This window comes from Poecilia formosa, unplaced genomic scaffold, assembly GCF_000485575.1.
Source record: "Poecilia formosa unplaced genomic scaffold, Poecilia_formosa-5.1.2 Scaffold340, whole genome shotgun sequence".
NCBI lineage: Eukaryota > Metazoa > Chordata > Actinopteri > Cyprinodontiformes > Poeciliidae > Poecilia > Poecilia formosa.
Window position 1 is genome coordinate 354,989 of NW_006800279.1, and position 23,012 is coordinate 378,000.

At 41.5% G+C, this 23,012-nt stretch overlaps 2 protein-coding genes across 8 annotated transcripts in view; both read left to right on the forward strand.

Annotated features, from left to right (window-relative positions):
* Nucleotides 1–15,957, forward strand: part of ttc27 (tetratricopeptide repeat domain 27) — a 51,066-nt gene extending 35,109 nt beyond the window's left edge. The window contains exons 11-20 of the mRNA XM_007573918.2: nucleotides 1,702–1,797; nucleotides 3,944–4,066; nucleotides 8,209–8,436; nucleotides 8,944–9,042; nucleotides 9,897–9,949; nucleotides 11,593–11,758; nucleotides 13,338–13,535; nucleotides 13,945–14,056; nucleotides 15,363–15,463; nucleotides 15,728–15,957. Coding sequence (XP_007573980.1) covers nucleotides 1,702–1,797; nucleotides 3,944–4,066; nucleotides 8,209–8,436; nucleotides 8,944–9,042; nucleotides 9,897–9,949; nucleotides 11,593–11,758; nucleotides 13,338–13,535; nucleotides 13,945–14,056; nucleotides 15,363–15,463; nucleotides 15,728–15,853 — 1,302 coding nt within the window. The 3' untranslated portion in view covers nucleotides 15,854–15,957. The remainder of the gene's footprint in view (nucleotides 1–1,701; nucleotides 1,798–3,943; nucleotides 4,067–8,208; nucleotides 8,437–8,943; nucleotides 9,043–9,896; nucleotides 9,950–11,592; nucleotides 11,759–13,337; nucleotides 13,536–13,944; nucleotides 14,057–15,362; nucleotides 15,464–15,727) is intronic.
* A 4,920-nt stretch (nucleotides 15,958–20,877) lies between these two features.
* Nucleotides 20,878–23,012, forward strand: part of ltbp1 (latent transforming growth factor beta binding protein 1) — a 72,692-nt gene continuing 70,557 nt past the window's right edge. For 4 of the 7 annotated variants that reach the window (XM_007573919.2, XM_007573921.2, XM_016661706.1 and 1 more), the window contains exon 1: nucleotides 20,879–21,597. In XM_007573919.2, coding sequence (XP_007573981.1) covers nucleotides 21,257–21,597 — 341 coding nt within the window. In that variant the 5' untranslated portion in view covers nucleotides 20,879–21,256. Of the gene's footprint in view, nucleotides 21,598–23,012 lie in introns of all 7 variants that reach the window. The other 3 variants (XM_016661708.1, XM_007573920.2, XM_016661707.1) reach the window with 1 other exon arrangement.

Consider the following 23,012-nt stretch of genomic DNA (forward strand, 5'->3'; position numbering starts at 1 on the left):
CTATTTCTAGGTGTTTGCCCAAAGCTGCTTCACATCTTAGTGCTTTCTTCTCACCACTCATCTCTCCTGCTCATTTATAGCCGAGCAGCTGCGAGTTCATCATTTACCTCCTTTGTATAAAATTTTACTTTTTAGAAAATAATAAAGTGTAATATTAAGGATATAATGAAGTATACCAGTACAGTTCTGTATCATCACAAAGATAATATATATTTTTTTCTTTTTTTCCCTCTCTCTCTGTTATTTTTATGTAAATACATTTGGTTGTGTAAAGATGTGTTTTTATAGATTGTTGAGTTATGCTTCATTGTTTATGGTACACTGAATTGACTTTTGAAAGAAGGGGTAAACTACAAGATTTCTTCTTCAAACCACTCCTTTTCATTCAAAACTTTTAAACTGAATGAATGAAATAAATAACTTCTGAAGCAGCAGCCCAACACTGCTGTCCATATCTGTCAGGTCAAAGGTTGCATACCGTCTCTTACATGTTGGGTGGATCAGAGGTTCTTGTAATCTGACACCTAAGCAGAAATTAACTATTGATTATTTAATTTCCCTATGGGATCAATAAGTGGTTGTAGGCAGTGTTGTTGACTTTTTTTATTTTTTGAATTTTTACATCATTGTGGAGGAATCCTGGCCTACTACCAACTCTTGAATCCACTGCTTGACTGTTTGCATGTTCTAATTTCTGCAAAGCTTCAGATTTGGCCTTTGTACCTGAATCTATAAAATGTTGGTATGGAGAAGTGGTTTTGAGGACCAGAAGGTGCAGTCAAACTCCAAGTCTTCACCATATTGAAAAAATGTAATTGGCCACCAAAAACAGGAACAAGTCATCAGGGTGCAAATTGAGAAAAAGAAAGAAAAACCCATTCCTGAGAAAATAACAATTTTATGATTTTTTTTATTTTATTTTATTTTATTTTTTTGCAAAATATACCAGTTGAAGTCATGAAGAAATCACCTCGTGTTTAAATAACAGTTTCAGATGTTTCAAAATGGTAAACTTTGTGATGGCTGTAGAATTCTTGACTGTGCAGTCAACAACTGATGGCCTCAATAACATGCACGGAGTGACAAACGTATTGGCAAGTAGAGCATTTTAAAATGGTTATCCTTTTTAGCAATGTCTCAAAAATATAATAAATGATTAAGTTCATACATCACATCCCTGGTAGATGGTAAGGCTCTGGGAGTTGATGAGCATCCATTTCTGGGAAGATTGGCAAAAAGGTCAAAATGATTGTGCTTAAGATTCCCCGATATTGACGCGTGTCATAAGGAAGAACGCACGTGTTCTCAGAAACCTTTAGTGAGGCAGTTTATGGATCAAGCAGATATTTAATCTATAAAAATATAACACATTTCCAAGGCATGAAGTGCTAAAAGATGAGATGGAAGCTTCTTAACAGCTGCAGTCTGAAAGAGTTGTCACTGTTCTTTCTGTTTTCTCTGTGAATTCTCCCGATCATCACCCATTTAGTACCTAATGACCCTGAAACCCGTCGATACTCGGCAGCCAACTGCAGTGTGTTCTCTGCTGGCATATGCAGTGAGGGTTCCAAGTTCATTGGTTCTCAATCTGCTTCAATCACCTCTTTAATCAATAAACTGCCGTTTCAAACTGTAACTGTAGCAGGGTAAATCTAACACTCCCAGTTCCCTGAAGAACATTTTCACTCTTCTCTCTTGCAGGCAATAGTCGATCATTTTGAAGACCAGAGCTGTCCTGTGAGTGAGCGCCTCAAAGTGTTCTACTGCTGCCAAGTACCGCCCAGATGGGCCGTCCAGGTATCACACACACACACACACACACACACACGGCATGTACAACAGCTCAACTCACACTTCATGGCTTTCATTGTTCTGTTACTTCATCATTCCCTCTGTCATCTTTAGGTGTGTTTCCACTAGAGCAGGGGTCTCCAACTCCAGTCCTCAGAAGCTGCTGTCCTGCCTGCACACACCTGAATCAGATGACTGGTTGGTTGACAGGCCTCTGTAGAGCTGAATATACAGTAGAGTTCTGTATCATCACAAAGATAATATATATTTTCTTTGTGATGAAAGAAAATATATATTTTCTTCCAACTTGGTTGGAAGAAACTATGGTTTGGTTGAACCGAGTTTTGGTTCAACCAAACGGCTGAACCAAAACTCGGCCGTTTGGTTCAGGTGTGTTGGCGAGAGGATGCCTCTGAAAGTTGCAGGCCAGCAGCTGTCCAGGACGGGAGTTGGAACAGCCTAAAATGATCAAGAGGAACATTTTCCAGGAACCAGACTAGTTTTTGTTTGTGTGTGCGTGCGGGCGTGTGCGTGTGCGTGTGCGTGTGTGTGTGTGTGTGTGTGTGTGTGTGTGTGTGTGTGTGTGTGTGTGTGTGTGCGCGCGTTTGTTTGTAATACCTTGTGGGGACGATTTTCCTGACATATACTACGTTGTTCTGTGCTGCTGTATGAAGTTTGTGCTCCTGCTCCTGATTGTTGTGAGATGCCTCTGACTTTGAAGTGAGCGTAACTCAATTCAACGTTGAGTTGCGGCGTCACCGATGTCTCTTCCCATCTTTACCCTTAAAGCAGTAGAAAACATGAGTCTCTCTCAAAAGTTACAACCATCCCTTCCTTTCCAAGGACTTCATAGCAACTCTGTCAGTTATAAAGCATTATAACTGTGACAGAATCATTGGCTGATTCTGTACACCATGGACAGAGTGGGAACTCCACATGTGGTCAAATACCTTTGCAGTGGGAGGAATTACCTCGGTAGAGGTGCAGAAAAAAATGTATTCTACAAAGAATTGCACTTCCCATTTCTGGGTATTCCGAATCGATTCAAAATTCTCAAAAATCCATTTTAAAATCAGTTTAAGTTGTTCATCTTTGCCGCTCGTGTTTATGAGTATCACATTATGCATCCGCTTAGCCACTGTCTCTCGCCCACAGAGACAAGAGATATTTTTTTTATTTAAGAAAAAGCCAGGTAGCTAAGCTAACCCAACGCAGGTAATTTAAGTTACAGATTTATATGCAGAAAGCTAGTTTTGTTTAAAAATCATCTGATGGTATTTGATGCACCTTATGGAGTCAGTATATTTGTCTACACTGTCTTTACCTGTTATCACATAATTGAAGCAGAATCTCTAGAGCGTTTGAACAGGTAAATTGATTTCTGAGTTTCTGAATTGACTAACAATTGGAACTGAATCGCTAGACTCTGAAAGATTCACATCTCTACGTCTCAGTGTCTGGCCCTGTTTTGGCAGCGGGCTTCAGTGAGCGTTCTGTGGAAAACAGTTCTGGTTCTCATAGCCGAAACTAACCTCAGCTTATTTTCAGTGAGTTTTCTGTTCTTACGGTGGAACCCTATAAAACAACCCCTAACAGACGGCGAGGAAGCTCTGCTGCACACGTGAAGTCTAAAGAGAGATTTGTTGAACCTTAACGTAGCAGCAGAGCTACGAAGAGGAATTTTACATTGCTCAGAATAAAGGAAGCAAGTAAAATAAGAGTAGTAAGCAGAATCTGTGATAGATAGAATAAGACGTGTCGAGGAGATTAAAAAAGGAAGGGGAGGATGTGGGGAGGGGAGGAGGCAGCAACTGGCAGCATGTAATAACTGATCCAGCAATAAAGCTGGAATGGAAGAGTGTGCATCGGTGTTTGGGGACCTGACAGAGGCTGAGGGGGAGCAGTGCAGCAATCAGCTGCAGCAGGCGTGGAACAAGGCACCAAAGGCCTTTTTATGGCTGAGAGGAGAACATCATTCATTTCTGTACCGCTTGGCGTTCCTATATCATGGTTCTGTGCATTTAACATAGGATGTGTTATTACTGCTGATAAGTTGGTAAAAGATCAGGATGACTGCTGCTTTCTGTTGATGGTGAGAGGAGTAGAGGTTAATGAGTGGAGTGACGGGGTTTGGGCTGGTTCTGCTCTGCAGAAGCTGCTGGCCAGCCTGCTGATAGACCTGGGCTGCATCAGCTCAGCTCTGCTGCTCTACCAGCAGCTGCAGCTGTGGGAGGACGCCGTGGTCTGCTACGAGAAGCTGGGCCAGCACGGAAAGGTACGCCCACACACACACACACGCACGCACACACGCACGCGCGCGCACACACACACATATGCAGTTGTGTTTTCATGACTTGTGAGGATTTCATATCGACTTCCATTCATTTTCTTCAGCCTAACTCTAACTATAATCCTAAACCCTAACCGTCACAGATCTAACCCCTAACCCAAAAACAACATTTCCCCGTAGGGAACCAAGAAAATGTCCCCACAAGGAGCAATGGTCCCCACACCCCCACATTGTAGACAGAAATAGGTTCTCATAAGGATATAAAAACCTGGTACACACACACACACACACACACACACATGCACACGCACTCAAAAAGTATCTTCGTCTCTCAACCTGAACAACTTCATTTACTTTCAAAATGACTTCAGGAGTGTTTAAAAATCTGCCCTTCAGGGGAGACGTATTAGAATAGAATATGCTTTATCGTCCCACAGTGGGGAAGTGGATATCCACACAGACAGTGAAACTAAAAATAATATGACTATGCTACAAAAAAAACTAGCATAATAGGATTAAAAGCCAATGTCAAGTGATTGTTGCTACATTTGGATTAAAAAGCCCAGAGAACACAGTCCCAACAGGGCGGTACGGCGGTGGCAGCATCATGGCTTTTTGTGGTTACTTTTGGTGCAGGATGAACTGGTAGACCTAGTAAGAGAGATGACATCACAGGTGTCGTCTCTGTCATGTGGAAGCTTTAAAACAACATCGCAGTACACCGGCAGTTAAAGCTGGGCTACAGCTGGGCTTTCTACATGGAGACCGACTCTAACAGAAATCGGCTTAATCAATATTTTTGAAGTGACCATCATCACAAAGCCCTGATCTTAAAGCCGTAGAAGATTTGTGAGCAGAGCTGAAAAGGTGTGTGTTAGAGAGAACCTGACACCAGTCCTGTATGGAGGAATGTTTTAGCAAACCATTGTGAGAAGTTTGTGGGAATGCATATACTTTAGAAAACTTTAGAAAAATCGGTAAAAAAAAAAAAAAAAATCTGTTATTCTGATCCTAACCAGTCTGAAACAGGAAAGACTTAGACTAATTTAATGTTAGATGATGAGCGTCTTTTTAAAGAACGTATGTAAATATGCAGTCTCAGCTATATTTCGTTTTTAGCTACACCTCATGCATAATCTTCTGTTTCGGAACATTGAATTAAAAAAAAAAAAAAAAATCTTGTTCCTGCTTGAAGCCAGATGAACTGCTGTAACATGGGTCAGATCCCAGGCAGCTCAGTCTTTGTGCTGAGAGAGATTAGTGCAGCCTGTCCAATCAGATCACACCCAGCTGGACGTCTGCCCGCTTGGGGAGCTGTCGCTGCGTCGTCGCTGGTGGAGCCCAGAGAGCGTTTAATACCCAACACTTTGTCCCGATGGGACCGCTCCTCTCCCTGACCCTACTGCTTTCAGCGACGCACCGGGCCAGGAAGTCAGACAACTTAATGTGCCGTCTGATCTGGAAGATGCAGGCCTGCCCTTTTCCTTCCAGTTTCTAATAATGTGCTGGATATTTCTTAACATTTTTCGTTTACTTCCTGCTTCTCCTTAGATATTTATCTGACCAACAGACTCTCCATGACAACTGGATGTGTCTTTCTACAGGGTTGTATAAGAAATAAGAAGCTACTCATTGTATAAATAACTTACAAATAACTTGCCGCCAGTGATTTTCCAATCGGAGGCTTGTTACTGTGCTGGATATTAGTTAGTTAAATCCAGGTGGTGATTTTTTTGGCCATACCGTGATTTTTTTTGTTATTGTTATTTGCCTTATGAAGACCTATTCTGTTCTTCATTTGTGTGTTCTTTTATATTGTATATTCTGTGTTATGGTCCTTATCTGGAAACCCCCATCAGGTCTTCCAGCTCGGTGCAGGTGGTGTTGTTTGGGATCTGCCCCTAGGATCTGCCCCTAGGATCTGCCCCTAGGATCTGCCCCTGGCCCATATTTCTGTGGATGTTTTTAGAAATTCAAAATGACGTCCTTACTCAGAAGTTCTTCCGGTATTATTTAATCACGTCACCATTTTGTCTTTGGGTTTTCTTTTTCTTTTAAATCCACATTCATTTTTGTTGGATTTAAAAAAAACAAACCTCAACAAACAGGTGATGACTTTTCCCACAGATCTTCTGTTTGAAGTGCCAGCTGTTCAGGTCAGACTCGTCTCAAGCTGTTCCAGCTGTTCTTTTGTTTTTAAAGCAGAGCTTAGAGTACTCATCACTCTGACCGGAAGATACGAGACCAACCTGAACTCTGCTCTGATGCCTGGCCTCTATAAAGATTCAGGCTTTTATTTCCACATCTACCTAAATGAAAAACACGACCATGAGGCTGTTGTCAGCTTGTGGTGGAAGTGCTCTGTCTGTCGGACGCAGGCTCAGAGTGCAGATGTGCAGACGTGACATAAGTGCTGATTCTGATCCCTGGCCTCGCTCCGACTCCTCAGGTCCGGAGCTCTTGGTGCCATCTGGGCTTTCTGCCAGCTCTTTTTATTTAATTACATCATCCCTTGTCTCTCCAATTAGATTACCCTGCTTGCCTCTGGCTCATAATGAAAGTCTCCTTTCCCCCCCTTTGCCCTGGCTGTGGTGGTCCCAGCCAATAGTCTGTTATGCTCTGACTCCGCTCCAAAGCAACAAGGTAATCCATTTGTCTGGAGTGGTTTGGTCTCCATCCAATGTTGCTTCTCCTGTTTCCACTGCTGTCCTCTTCTTTCACTCAGACACATGGTAGCGAGCAGTAATGTTCCTGGACAATAGAAATGTTGAGCGCTGCTCAGCGGTGTGTATCTTCCTCCAGCTCTCTTTGTATTGAATCGAGGTTTGGATCTACTCCAGGGAACAGAATGACCTTTGTGAATGGACTGCAGTCATGTCATGTTTCTGTCTGCAGGACTCTTCCTCCTTCACCTCCTCTCCTCCTGTTTTCTTTGCGGTATTAACAGATATTTGTGCAGCACGGCCATTCATCATTGATGCCGGACCTCTGATAAGTTTTCTTCAGAGCACCCGCACTGTGTGCTGCGTGTCTTTTTAGTTTCAGCTCCAGGCAGTCCAGCCTGGTGCTAAAGCCCTCTGGTTGATGATCAGCCTCAGATAAAGCTGCCCTCTCTCCCATGTTTCCAACACTTTAATTCAGACTTTAAGAAAAAAATGAAATTGAAAGTTTCAGATTACAGCAGATGAGCTTTGAGGACAACTTGACTGACTGGGCATTCTAATCAGAGGTGGTCTCTGTAAACATGGTTGTTGAAAATATTTTTACAAGCAAGTCAACTTCATAAAACAAATTAGTGATAGACCAGAAACCAGCAATAAAAGCAACGAGCTGATACCAGTACAATGAAGGGGAAGAAACTATTAAGAAGACTTCCCAGTACTTCCCAATAACAAGTTGGATGTTTTTTTTTTTCTGAAAATATTTATCTCAAAGGTCTAAGGACATTAGATGTCTGAAATCTTGGAGCAAGGGATTATAAACCAGCTTACCATACAAAGACTTTAGTCATTAAACTCATAACTGTTTTCCATAGCGCAGTCCCTCCAGTTCTTAGCAATTCCATGATGGTGGAAATTCATATAAATCAGCAGATCCCACATTTTTTTTTCTGTGTTAATGCATAATTGTGAGTTCATTGCAAATTTCCCGCAAAAATTGGTCAAAAATATTGACGTGACTGCTAACTCCCACCTGCAGGTGGCAATATTTCTTAGTTTTCTTCATCCAGCTCCCTCAGTCTTACTTGATGTCAAATTTTTAATCTACGAGTGACAATATCGAGCTACTTACGTTCTTAGAACAGTTTTATTCGCATCTTCTCCTTTATGCGTAAATTTGAGAAAGGGTTTAGTGACGAAAAAAAAAAAGCATTACAAAATTCCTAGGAAATATCCTAAAGTGGCTTCACGAAATTATTGATTTTGGTTGCAAAAAAAATCACAATAAACAGAGGGGCTGATGCAGGAAAACATCTATTTTATCATTAGTTTTGCTCTTTCACTGTATCTATGCTGGATGTTCTTCAGATAAAAGCTCTTTTTTTATGTGCTGGTTCTTTAACCTTGCAGACCAGCCACTGTTCTCCGGTTTGCCATGTTGTATTTCTCGTCTCACCATTTGCTCAGGCTGAGGAGATTGTGCGCAGAGAGCTGGAGAAGAAGGAGACTCCGAGTCTGTACTGTTTGCTTGGAGACATCCTGAACGAGCATCAGTACTACGACCGGGCGTGGGAGCTGTCTGGACGGAGGAGCGCCAGAGCCATGCGCTCCAAGGCTCTGCTGCACCTCCGGGCCAAGGACTTCCAGCAGTGTGTGGACTGCTTTGAGCAGTCGCTGAAAATCAACACCATGCAGGTAATCGGAGAGATTTCTCACTTTGTTCCATATGCAGTTGAGGCCTGTCACAATAAACGATACATCAATTAATCGCATGATAAATTAAAATGAGTTCAATAATTTTCATTTCCAAAATTTATCGTTTTTCTCTTTCTACCATAAACTGGGTGATAAGAGTCTTCAATCTGGTGTTTTGGCTTTACTGGCCCTTTTTTTTGAAGGTCAATTTTGTTTACACAGATCTAATTAATTTTATATGTTTTTTTTCTGTTGTTTATTTTGAATATTCAGAATGTCTTTCATTTCCAGTATTAAATGTTCATTAAAATTAAAGTTTATTCATCTTGGACAGTGTGTTCTTGCATTATCATGCCATTACCATTATGGTGCTTGAAAATTGTGTCAAAGCAACAATATTATTTTTTATCGCAATAACTTCTGGGACAATTTATTGTCCAGTAAAATTACTCTGTTACTCTTGACGCTCAGACTGGCTCTGATTTCCGGTTCTCCCTCCTCTTGCAGCTCGGCGTGTGGTTTTCCCTCGGCTGTGCCTACTTCGCTCTGGAGGGCTATGAGGGAGCAGCAAGAGCCTTCCAGAGGTGTGTGGGGCTGGAGCCAGATGTAAGTGTATAAACATCGCACACTGATCATGACCTGTTGGTTTCCTGGCTCCAGGCCTGGTCCGTCCTAGGGCTATCTTCCTGTGTGTGATTGAGCTTCTAAGTCCTTCAGCCCAGCCTGATGCTCTAATCAGCTGCCACAGTGGAGCTGATATCTGGGTTCAAGGTTCAAGGTGTCTTTAATATCACCAGGGTGTAGTTAGTGTTACAGCCAGCAGAACAAGCATTTACCAACTACAAATACACTAAAAAAAAAGTGATTGTATACATGTAAAAATCATAACTACTAACAGACACACAATGTTCAACAAGAAGTATTACGTAAAATCTGCTTTTTTAAGTTTTACATCACGTTATGTTATTCCCTCATCAAAAATGCCTTGAAATTGCCCATATCTGTTTTTATCAAAAATTAATCACATTGGTCTGTACAGCTGCTAAATCTGAGCCAGAGAATAGAGAGGGAGGGGCCAACTTCACAAGTACAATCCACACTGTACTTCTGTGTCAAAGGATATTGAAATGATGCTCCCAGGACACGATTATTTCCCAGTGTTGCACGCTCTTCAGATGTCACCATTCTGTTTGAACGTCCGGGCAGCAGTGACGTCATTTGCTATCAGTATGTTGTAGTTTAAGAGGTGAACGGATCACAGCGTACGTTTTCACCAGTGCTGCTTCCTGGTTTAATTCCCTCCACTTCATTTTTCCAACGTCCTTTGAGAATCTCAAAGGCCCCAGTTTCAAAATTCATGTTCTGGATAGGAAATGGTTCTGCCTTGCCCTCAAACCATCTTTAATGTTTCTTTTCTCTTCCCCTCCTCCCCCCTCCCTGCTCACTCACCCCTCTTTCAGAATGCAGAGGCATGGAACAACCTTTCCACAGCCTACATCCGCCTCCAGATGAAGTGAGTATGAGTCTGGGAGCTGCTGAATATGTCTGCCCAGGCAAGACATGTTTGAACTTGTTAGTATTCATAGGAGCATCAGTGATATTCAGGTGGCAGGCAAGAGAATAGGATGGAATGATCCTTTGTTCCCCAGGAGGAATGTATGCATTGCTGCTGCAGCACAGAGCGATGTGGAAGAAAATCCCATAAAAAGCATATATTGTATAAAACAGCTACGCACAAAGATGGGTTCACACAAGTAGAATAATAGGAGATGGAAATAAAAACAATGTAGAATACGGCGGCAGGCTTGGATTACTTGTTAGCAAAAGGTATCAACTCAAAGGTCACATTCAGGTAAAGCTGCACAATATTAGGAAAATATGACATTGTGATATTATTGTTTAAAATGACATTAAACGGCATCAAACTCCAATTGTTTCAGTTCGGTTACAGTTTAAGAAATGAACAGGTCGAATGAACCAAATCAATTCAGATTATCTCCACAACAGCCCCAGTGGAGCATTATGGGAAGGTTTATATGGTCAAGAAGCCAAATGTTCAAACCTTGTATCAGTGTGAAACTCCTCACCACTGGACACCAGAGCAGTGGACTCATGTTCAGGTCAGTCTCTGTGTGGCAATCCAGTAAACGGGTTTAACGGCTCAGAACCGAGCAAACTTCAAATAAAGCAAAATAACAAATAAAATATCATCATCATCATATACGTACAGAGTATGTATGCAGTATGCATGTGTGTATATATATATATATATATATATATACATACATACACACATATAGGTTTGAGACTTTTTTGGAATGCAAGCGAAGCTGCAGCTGTCCCTTCGGCAAATGACCGGCGGAGGTAGAGTTCATCTGGCAGCTTTTCTCTAAACTTCTGACATCATTGTGTTGAAATTCCAACTCGGCAGCGTCAGACACACTCTGACCTCACCTCAAATGTTTGCTTTGACCAGCTGTTGTTCGACATCTTGTGTGGAATGATGAGGAGACGTTTTTTTTTTGTGGTCACATTGTTAGGTAACAGTACATCACAGCAAATCTTTCAAAATACACCATCTTAAAAGGCTTTCTGTCAAAAAAAAAAAAAAAAGTTTGGGAAATTTTGAGATCAATCTCAGATGTTTTTGAAAAGTTTTGACATTGGAAACTTCCAAATTTTTCTCTAGAAAATGTACTACTCCTATTTTTTTTGTTTTGTTTTTGTTTCTGTCTACAATGGCACTAATGCATCGTAATAGAAAACGTAGGTTTCAAACTGAAGTTCACAACAACCGTCAAGCAAGGAACACGATGGAATGTTTTCCCTGAAACAGAACAGAACCTTAAAGATCCTCTCTGGATTCTCTTCAACCTCTATAAACCTTTTAAATTGTGTATTTTGAAAGATTTGTCGTGATTTACGGTTACCTAAGATTTTTTGGTGGAAGTTCAGCACTCCTTTTTTTTTTTTCTTATTCATAAAGTCCCCAATACACCATTGAAGTTTTCAGGCTGAAAATGTGAAAACAAAGAAAATCCTGATTACATGATTTGGACAAAAGAGGCAGTTGAGAGAGATTATTTTCTTGAACTGCTTCTCCTAACCTGTTGGGTTGAATCCGGGGCTCTTCTGCTTCCTTTCATTGGCTGACAGAACCAAAGCCTTTCGAACCCTGCAAGAGGCCCTGAAATGCAACTACGAGCACTGGCAGATCTGGGAGAACTTCATTGTGGTCAGCATTGACATCGGCGATTTCGCTGAAGCCATCAAGGCGTACCACCGTCTCATGGACCTGAGGGAAAACTACAAAGATGTCCAGGTAAAGAGCTTCATCCCTCAGCAAGAATGATTTCTCATTAGTTTTTAAAAGTTATACATTTAATTTCTGAACTAAGCAGTTAGATTTGGCTTCCCCTCCATATTGTCTGTGTGACACAGCCATCAGACTAAACCTGGGTCTGAACAAAAAGCTGTTTGTTCTGTCCTGAATGAATCTTGTGCACTGTGGTTACATGATGCAAAGTCATTAACAGCAGCTGAAGGAGAAGCCTCTCTTACTCCCGTAACAGTGGTTGCATTCTAAGTGGAAACTTTGTGTCGTCCTAATAAATAAAACGGAGCATTCACCAAAACCCTGAACCGTCAGCTTTGTAAACTCACATCTGCTCTCCAGAAACTGTTGAATCCAAGACATACGTCACCAAACTCTTCAGAAACGGCTGTTTTTGGAGAGTGCTTTTACTTTACAGCTCTACTTCATAAGGGAGCAGTATGAGCAGCAACATAATGTAGGTCTTGGTAGGAAACTCGTTAGATAAATCTGTTGCTGCTGTGTTTGACACTACAGAAGCAGCGGTTTTCTGTAGCGAGCCAGGATGTTAGTTTGACCTTTGACCTCCTAAACACTTAAAACCTGTCGATTTCTGCATGTTGCGTTAACATCAAGCATCGAGAAAGTATTTTAAATGCGTATATGAATAGTTTTGTGTGTTTTCCAGCTGTTTTTTTTTGTCCAGAAAAAGCTGTTTCTGGAGAGTTTGCAGTTCTGGACATTCAGTACATAAGACATTGTTTAGCTTAACTAGATACATTGACTCAGAGAGAAAGATATAGTCTCAGTCAGAATACAAAACAATGCCTTCAATAAATCTATTTCCTTCCCTGTAGTATGTTGTTCACATTGTAAAACTTCATTGCTGCTTAATTGGGAGGATGGCCAGTGAAATGAAATGAAATTCCTTCAGTATTATCCCACCTAACTTCATAATTAGTGGCAGAACATCTGTTCTCTGCACCTCATTTATTTGCTAAATTATTGGGCTTAAATATGTACATTTGTGAAAGCATTTCCAACTTTCTTAATAGGACTTTAAGGTGACTGAGACACTGATTGTTACCGGCTCACTGGCAGAATGTCAGTCTTACATATTGCCAAAAGTATTTGCTCATCCATCCAAATTATCGGAATCAGGTGTTCCACCTCCAGTCGTGAAATTTCCTTGCTCCTAAATATTCCACAGTCGACTGTCAGCTGTATTATAAGAAAATAGAAATGCTTGGGAATGACAGCAACTCATCCAGGAAGTTTCAGGCCATGTAAACTGACGGAGCGAGGTCAGCGGATACTGCAGTGCATAGTGTAAAGACGTCGCCAACTTTCTGCAGAGTCGGTCACTACAGACCTCCAAACTTCATGTGGCCTTGAGATTAACTCAAGAACAGCTTCATGGAATGGGTTTCCACTGCCGAGCAGCTGCATCCAAGAGTGAGACATGATTAAAACACTTCACAGTCATATCTGTAGTTAACAAGCAATGCTAATCCACCTTGTTTACTTTGCCCCTCCTCTTTAAATCTCTGTCCGCTTGTATAGTCAGGAAATTTTTTCCCATTTGTAGATTCTTCAGATCCTGGTCAGGGCGGTTGTGGAGAATCTGACTGACAGCCAGGGGGCGCAGGCAGGAACCTTGACCCCGAAACTGAAGGAACTTCTTGGCCGTGTCAGTGCGCGCCACAGTAGCGACGCTGAAATATGGCAGCAGTACGCCATGCTGTATGGTGGCGGCCGCAGCTCAAACCCAGACGACAACGACAAGGTTGGTTTCATGCTGGAGCTTTGTTCCTCATATTTCATTGCTGGATTTTTTTTTCTCAGCGTTGCTTTGTTCTTTGTGTTAAATAATTGGGTCAGTAATTGGTTTTTGTTTTGTTATCATTACATTATAAAAACTTTGTAGTCCATCTTAAAATTAAAGGGCTACAAGTGAGAATGTACCAACAAGTGAGAATGTACCAATCCATTTTTTTTTCAATTCTGCACAACATGAGTTTGGTATCGCCCACCGTTAGAGATAAAGAGAGATAGAAAGCTGTAATACTCCACTTGTGAAAGTGGATCAACCTTGATACTCGAACAACAATTCTGAGCGCCAGTCAGCCAGAGAGAACTTGTTAAAAAAAGAAAGTGTGGTGAGGTCAGCGGGCGTGGCTTGTGTTTGTCTCCAGGCTCTGCAGTTCCTGTCCAAAGCTCATCGCTGTGAGGTTCAAGCTAGCGGCTGGGAGAAGGACCCTGTTCTTTTCAAGGAGGTGATCAGAAGAGCAATCACCATGGGAGAAGGTGAGAACACACTCAGCTGTGTGTGTACATCACCACTGTTCACACTTTCCACTCATCAAAAGGACAGAATGCAGATGAAAGGATCAGGGAGAAAATGGCAACATGACTAAGGCTCACAACGTTTCATCTGAATGAAGCACCTCTGAAACAATTTCTTGTGCAATGATGAGACAACAACGGAGATGTTGGGCCATAATGTGAAGCTCCATGTCTGGAGAAAAAGCAGCAACACCAGCTGGTAAACATGGTGGTGGAGGGATGATGTTTTGGGACCATTTACAGGAAATGATTTGGGAACCTTGCAGTAACCGATGAACTCTTCAGTACACCATTCTTGGCCCAATCATCCCACACATTGGGGATAAAAATGAATAAAAATGTCTCATTTCCACATACACATCTTTTCATAACTTCCTCTTCTGTATAAAACAGCAGGAACTTGACGTGTTCAAACTCATCCATGATCCCTTGGTGACTAACAGCCTGGACACCAGCATCTCGTTTTTCCAACAGTTGACTTTTTTGAGGGCTTGTTGCTAAAAGCTCAGCTTGAGCCTGGCATCTTCTCATTATCACAACGCTCAAATATCATTTTCAGTCTGTAGTCTGACTCCTTTGATTAATAATTTTTGTTTTTGTTACAATCTTTTTTGTTTTACTTCCTATTTTAACAGGTAGGTGGTTACTTTAGCTGATTCTTCTCTGTATGATGACCTTCTGGCCTCCATGCTGTCATACTGCATTCATAAATCTGCTTATGTACTATTAATGGGTTTTTTTTTTAGGTTTGGCAAAGAATTTCAGATTGGATCCTCCTAGTTTTAGCCCAACAGCAGAACACAAAACCTAATCAGTTTAAGATTTAAAGTCTTAAAGATCTGCCTTTCATCGTAGCATTCAATACACCAGCAGTCACTAGTGAACTTGCAGACTGAAACTGAAGGGCTCTGAGGGGACAATGTGAGCCATACGTTCTTATGGAATAATGTGTGTGTGAATATTTTTTCATTTCTACTTTGGATTTTACAGGAAGTCCCCCCCAAAAAACCTGCAGAATTTCAAAACAGCTAAAGACCTGAGTGACTTTTCAGAACATTCAGAACAAAAGTTACAATACTCCAAAATAGTAACAAATACATATTCTGGTCCCCACTTCTACTGGTAACCCATGGATACCATCCAGGCAAAGCTGTCTACCAGTTAGACTGTGCCCACTGTATTCAAGCCCTGATTTCCAATTCAGATGCAACAGGCTTCATTAGTAACATTTGTGACCTCCCCCTGCCTCTCTGCCTCTGTCTCTCAGTGAGCATCAGCTGCAGTGAGAAGAAGACGAATCCAGCAGAATCTCTCCAGTTGCTGTCGTCCAGCCGCCTCAGCCTCCGGAGTCTAGCCACCAAAGCCAAGGTGACTTCCTGAGGTCACCGAACACACACACACACACACACACACACACACACACACACACACACACACACACACACACACACACACACACACACACTCACTTCTGGTTGAGAGTTCATTCAGTCAGCAGACACTTAATACAGTTTGGAGTGAACGCTGAACTCAGTAACTGTGGTTGGAATGACAGTAGCATGCAGCTGATTGTCTGTAATGCAATAAGGAGACTAGTACATGTTTAATGCTTTCTGCATTGTGGTCTTGCAGCAAATCCACACAGATGTTGCGACTGGTGAAGTCCATGCCGATCTACGGGACGGCGTTGTCGCTCTGGAACGGCTTATCTCAGATCTGCAGGAGCTGAGTGGGAGGCTGCGGAACCAGGCCCAGTGATGCAAACTGCATCTTTATCATGACGTTTTTATACCTTCATGTCCACAATATAATGTAAATGCTTGTTTTAAGGTATCAAGAAGTAAACTTGATAATTAAATGCTTCATGTGTTCATTCTTCATTCTGCAAATAATGAAGTCGAAACCAGTTATTGACAAACGAAAGGTCAACTTAGATACCAGGCTTCTTTTCATTTACTGAATGCCAGAATATTAAATACTTGCTACAAAATCTCCCCAACCTTCCCTAGTTGAGCTCCCCAGTTTTTCTGTCTGCAGAACCTGTAGGTGCTAAACTATGTTTATTATTATTATTATTATTATTTACCAGATGGTCTGGTAAATTAAAAAAACAACCCCAGCATTCCCCCTGAACACTGGGATGGTTCAGGAAGTAGATGGGTTCTCCAGGGTTTTCCCACAGAAAACCTGCTTAGCCCCGTGGTAGGGACACTATGGCAGTCCAGTAGCTGCCACTGGTGTTTTTGTGTTAAAAAATGTTCAAAGTTACAAAAATTCTGAGGTGCTCAAGTTGAGATCATAATTTGTAAATAATAGCATATGAAGCCAAAGGGGAGGTGCAGGGACAGCCTCACACCCAGTTCAATGTGTTAATTATAGACCTAGATCAAGCTGTCTTTACTGTCACTGTTACTTGTAAAAAAAAAAAAAAATCTACTTAAAATAAAACACTTAGCCTGGTAGGGGGCCAAGTAAAGCCTGGTGGATTGGCAGGCTTATATTACACTGGGAGAGACCCTGGGTTCTGTGTCCCAGAGAGAAGTTTGTTTTGATGACACACAAGAGCAGAAAGCCTTGTGAAGATGCTGACTGAGGTTGGCAAGAGTGTCATTATCCACACTGAAAAGATGCCCTGACTGACATCAGCTGAAAGGTCACTTGGTGAGGAAGAAGCCATTGCTCTCAAGCAAAGACAAAGTCTGATTGTAGTTTTAAGGTCCTAATTTTTTGTCTTGGTTTTCCCATAATGACCAATGTTAAATTTCAAGGAACAAGCAGGAAGTGTACAGCCCTAAAAATAATTTTGAAGTAATGGGGTGGCAGCATTATTTTTTGATGCTGGAATGTTTACCGTCACAAGTAGTAAGGCAACTTATGTTGGACTATGGAAGCAACATCTCAACCTGGAAGGTAAAGATTGGACCCAATAGGGTTTTCCAAAGAGGCAGTGACTCGGCATACAACCAAATTAGTTAGAAAAGTCACAAGCCCCTGATCTCAAATTGACCTTTGCACATAAAGTAAATTTGGGTGCTTAACCAGTTCTGTCAGGAGGAATGGGTCAAATCTATTATAATCTTCCAGCAGTCAGACTGCTTTCTGAGCTCTGCAGTTCCAACACAGTTAGATCCATTTCCACCTTCCGAAGCTTTGGCAGGAGGAAGCTCTCTGGATCTCTCTGTTTATTGGATCATGTACGTCCCAGTCCATAGAGCCTCTGCCTCTGCTGCCAAGATAGACGGTACTGCAGCTGACTGATAAAGATGACTGCTTTTTGTCTCAGGTCAGATTACACAAGAGCTATTTAAGAAGCCATTATGCAAAACCGAAACAGGTCTTATTATAGCATGAGGAAATTAAAAACCGTGCAACAAATAAATCCTTAATGTTGCTTCAAGTCGACAATTTGAGCCATTTACTAAGGCAGATCTCAGCACAACAAACTGACATCCAGGTAAGGTTCATTAAGTCCTTAATTCAAGCCATTTCATTCATCGCCACATTATATCTCTCATAAAGCACGAGTGACTAATCTCCTTATTATAATTTAATTTCCTGAAGGCTATTCTTGGATAAATCCTGTGAGGGTGATTTACTGCGGTTCTGTCATCGTCCAGAGGAGCGCTCCAATAACAGGACACAAAGCTTTGCCTGTTCTGCTTCATGGTACCTCCAAAACATTCTTGATGTTCCTCAGAGTGTTTCAGACATCCTCACGCTCAGATCCTTCTGTACAGCGGCTGAGAGTGGGAGGAAGACCAGTTAGTGCCGGACCATCTATGCTTTAAGGAATCCAAATCAGCCTTTATTGTCATTGTACAGAAACACCATCTAAAGAACAAAAAAAGGACAGAGGAATAGCATGGGCAGACGGGAGCCTCAAGCTGCAGCTATCGTGGGAGGTGCTGCCCTTTCTTTAGATGAGGAAAAAAAATAATAAAGCGAGGGCAGATAAGGAAAAAAAAATATGAGGCTGCAAAAAATAAAATTCTGCTTCCATCAGGAGTCCATCCAATATCTCAGTTATCAGTAAGACGTAGAGCCAGGGGTGAAAGTAAGCCGTTTTTGGTTTGTAAACATGACGGTAGCAGTTTTAGACACGTAGCACCAACAGATAGACATAACTATTGATCCATGCTATGGTAGGAAAATCTGACGAGGTAGCACAGATAGTCAAAACACTGGCAAGAATTTAAAACTACTTTCACCCCTGCGTAGAGCCACAGTAAGCAAACAATCTCTCTCTCTCTTCCCTGCAGAGAGAGAGGGAAGACAACTACTTCTCCCATTGTTTATAGATGAATTTTGTCCCATTCCTCCCTCAGCTGATAAAATGTTTGCTGTATTAGTAGAACTGTGTTCAAAATAACAGCAGCGTTTGAAACTTAAAGCTTGAAATTATTCTAACATCCTGTCTTTCAATACATTCAAGTTCATTAGGAAGACTTTTTTCATTCTGCTCCAAGAAAATGTGAAGAAGAAATTTCAGTTTAAGAAGATATTTCCAATCTAAAGAAGAAAATAAAGAAAGGAATACTAGCCTGCACAAAAAAAAACATTCTAGTATCACTTTCTTTACAAAAATATTTTCTGGATGAACTGAAAAAAGATTCCTCTTTTGCATCCAGATTATTTTGGATGCATCCCAATGGTTAAAGCCACATCACCAGTTGTCTCTGTAATGTTATCACTATTGGTCTGGAACTAAGATGGTGTGACATGATGTATTTTATATATCATTAAAAATGCTGTATTTAAATTATCCATGATCGCTAGTATGCCATACATAGACGTACAGTATGAGGATTCGAGGCTCAAAGTTTTAGAGCAATGTGTGGAGGAGATTTTTTGTACCCTTTCATTTGGATCTTCCAAGAAAAGAAGAGTGAGTTTGTGGGGGAAAAGGAAACTTTATCTCCATGGAAACAGGTCAGCATATCTTTAACATAACTTAGTATGTATTTAGATTGAAAAAAACATGTGACTCTGTAAAGAGTTACCTTCAATACACGCTGTACGCAGGATTTATCCATATTTCATCAGACAGTAGAACTGTCAGCAGGAAACTGTCAGAAAGTCCAGAGCGTATTTCTGGAGGATGATTTTCTCCAGCATGGTTAATTTGAACGAATTTAGTCTCTGAGCCATTAAAATGAACTCTCTGACCACATTTAAAAATGAAAAATATTTCATCATCTGATTGCAGTCTTCCTCTGAGGCATGCTGTATCTTTCTACACTAGCTTGACAAAGCGCTTGTGCTGCCTCTGTCTTATTTCCCTAGAAAGCTGTGACCCAGTCGGTCCTGGCTTCTGCTTACACTCAACCTTCAGGGTTCTACGTCCAGCAGCTGGGCCCACTGCCAAGATCTGCCTAACATGCTTCGAACTATCAGGAAGCAAACATGGAGGAATGTGCAAACAGGAAGTTGTTTCCTTAAAAACTTTCTCATGCGGCCTAAATAAGATCACATGACATCACAGTGATAACTGTGAGAGGTCAGCACAAATAAGACCAGTTTTCAACCAGAAAACATGGCTGTCCTGACTGTTCTATTGAAGATGTGCCTGTATTTTAACTACTAGATTCTTCCTTCACTATGTTCTAGTCGTCTAGACAATCAACATGCAACTTTGGCGTGCCCTGCATGTTTTAGATACATTAGAAACATAGAAATGAAATATGTTTTGTATTTCTTGCTTTTTTTTAATCAATAAACAAAGAAAAACAAAAATAATTTGACAATAAATTGGATCCATCAGCTTCCTTTAGTATTTCAGAAGTTAGCCAATATGGAACCCACAGGGGATTTGGTTACCAGTTGTACCGAAATGTAGCCTGATAAAAACCAGGCCCTTGTTCTCCTATGCTATGTGCTTCGTCCAGAGCATCTGGAGTCCTGAGAAACGAATGCTTCCTGGAGGCGTGTACCCTGCTAAGGTTTACCCAATCACTGATGTTTCCCTGTGACGTATGGAACTCACCAGTTCAATGCTATGAAGCTTACCAGAAATTGCTTTCCCCCACCGCAAAGAAAGAAGTGCAAGCCGAACAAGATGTTCATTGGCCTGCGTTCCTCTGTTCCTGTCATCCTGTCGAATTTTGCTACCTGCTACAGGTCTTTCCTATCACCTGCTGCCCATGTCATTATTCAGCTTGCCTCTGTGTGTACGTAGCTCCCTGGATTCATTGGCCTTCACTGTCTCCTTCCATGACATAATCTGATTTCCACCGCTGTTATTCCCATTGTTTTGCCTGTTTCTGTGCTTCATTTCATACTTGGTCTTCAATAATATTCATTATTGAAGATTTTTGCACTTCAACTTCTAATATTATTCTAGTATGTGGAATATTACTGTTTATTAGAGCGAGGACTGTTGAACATTTCTATCACAATATCAGCGTTGGCAATTTGCATGACACCTGAGCTGTTGACTCTTTGCCACATAAAACGTTTTAGAAAGAAAATAATTTAAAGGGAGGTAAAGGAACTACAGCAAACACCACCTGGAAGTGTCTGTCTGTACCTGCTCAGTCTTGACCCAGTGAACATTTTTCAGTGACGTTTTTTGGGAAGAAACCCACTCACCAGTTATTTTTCGCTCATTTGCTGGGAGTCAGTATCACATTACAGAGACATGGACGCATGTGGGTAGGTGCTTTGATGGGGTGGGTCCGGTCTGTGTGGGTGTGGGCTTTTGGTTCGGTCCGGGTCCCCTGACACTCCTGGGCCCCTAAGAAACTCCCAAAAAGCGTTCTTGGGGTTAGCGTGTAGGCTCCCCCTCCTGACGTCATGTCTGGAGGCAGGCTGCGCGCGCCCCTGCTGACACCGTTCACCTCCAACTGAGGAACTTTGCTGGAGTTCTCCTCTCAGCTTCTCTGACTGCAAACCGAGTCAGGCCGTGTTTAAAGAAGACAGGCGGCGCTTCTACAGCCCTGGGTTCTTCTGGCCGTACATGTCCTGCTTCATTTAAAACTTTTTTCTAATAAGCAGACACTTTCTCCCCCCACCAGCCCCTGGAGGAACGGTAACTTTGGCTGGAAATCGCTGCTTACCTGAACATACTGAGGAATACCCAAGTTTTCCCAGCTCGCCTAAAGTGAAAGGAGTTGGAACCGGACTCAGACTAACTTCTTCTCCTCTCCCCGGACAGTTGTGGACATGGTTTGGGTTATATGGGGCCTCCTCTTCTCCGTCGGCTTGTTCCTCTCCCCTGTCTGCGAGTCGGTGGAGCGGCAGCAGAGTCGCAGCGGTTTCAGGAGGCTGTACGTGCTGCAGCCTGGGCCGGGGTCGGGCCCCGGTTCGGCTCCTGGGGAAGGCGGGGTGCGCCTCAGCTCCATCTCTACACGCCACGGCCCGTCCGGACAGCCCATGGTTTATAATGTGGATCTCACGGGAAGCTTTGGCAGCCAGGTTCGGAACCGCAGGATGGGGAATCCAGCGGCTCCAGCCCCACAGCTACAGGACCAGAACCAGCAGAACCAGCTGATGAAGCTGTCCGGGTAAGAGGAACTGAACGGAAAGTCCAGCACTTGTTTCCAGCTTTTTACCTTAACCCACACAGTTAGGAACAGCATCTAAAACTCCAGGGCAACAGCTGTGCAGACTCATGGATCGGTACCGATGAAGTTTGTTCCCGTTAATTCTGATCAGAGCAGGAGCTTCAAAAACCCACAATACTGTTAACTCTGCATTTCTCTGATTACACCCACTATCATGCTACATAATATAAATAAAAAGTTGCCTTTTCAGCGCCCCGCAGGAGACCATCTCTAATGATCACACCTACCGCACGACCGTCACTGTGTGAATGAACGGCAGGTCAAATACCAATAAATCATATTTCTGTTCAAGCACTTAAATCTTCTATCTCCATCTTCTTTGGCCTTTAATTGTATCAACAGATGATTAACCCCTTGATGCCCGAATTGTACAAAACAAAAAAGGCCATGTTTTTCCTGTCAAACAGATGTTGCATTACCTTGACATTATGTAAACATTACATTCACCATTAGTGTAAATTTTAGCTATGATGCTTATTAGCTCCACCAGGAATGAAACAGACTGTTTATTCTTAGTATGTTCACTTTGTTGATGCTGGTATACAAAAAAAAAAAGACTTTGAACTTGAATCAAAATATGTTTCTGAACAGTTTTTAAAATACTGCAAAATCTTTGCTGTACTCTCCAAATAACACCAAGCCTTTCTTTTTGCGATATTAAATCATTAATCCATTATCTAACGCACTTGTGCCTTTAAGGGAAGCTTTTATTCCCTGAATATAATAATATAATATAATATATATATATATATATATATATACACAATTATATCTACATTTTTTACAGTACCATTTAATATTAGTGTTGCTCATTTTAATTCCTCAAATGCCTAGTGTGTCTAAAAAGCATCACACCCAAATTTTAAAATACCTTTTAGCATTTTGTTTACATGTTTTAATTAATGATGAAATGGGGATAAATGTTGCCATCCGTACACATTCTGTAGGATTCAAAACTTCTGGCTCAATCAAGGAGGGTGCAGTTTTTTTTTCTTTAAAAGGTTTTTTTATAATATTTAATTCCTGACTTGAATGTCACAGTGCTAGTATGTGTTATTCTCTTTTAACAGTCTGTAGGTCAGACCTTAAAGAAAAACATTAAATCAGTATCTTCTGGTAAAATCCCAATCGGCGTGTCTGTAGTCTGCATGGAGCTCTCTTGTGGTTCAGCCTGTGTGACTTTGCTTGGGCTTTCTGTACCTGGCAGGACAAATATTTGACTTTTTTTAACATTTGCTCTGACAAGATTATGTGTATTTTTTTTATTTATTTTTTTTAGTATTTTTACATTCAATGTAAATGTCATAATTTATGGTAGTTGAGTGGTGAGGCAGATGCAATAGACCCAGGTTATG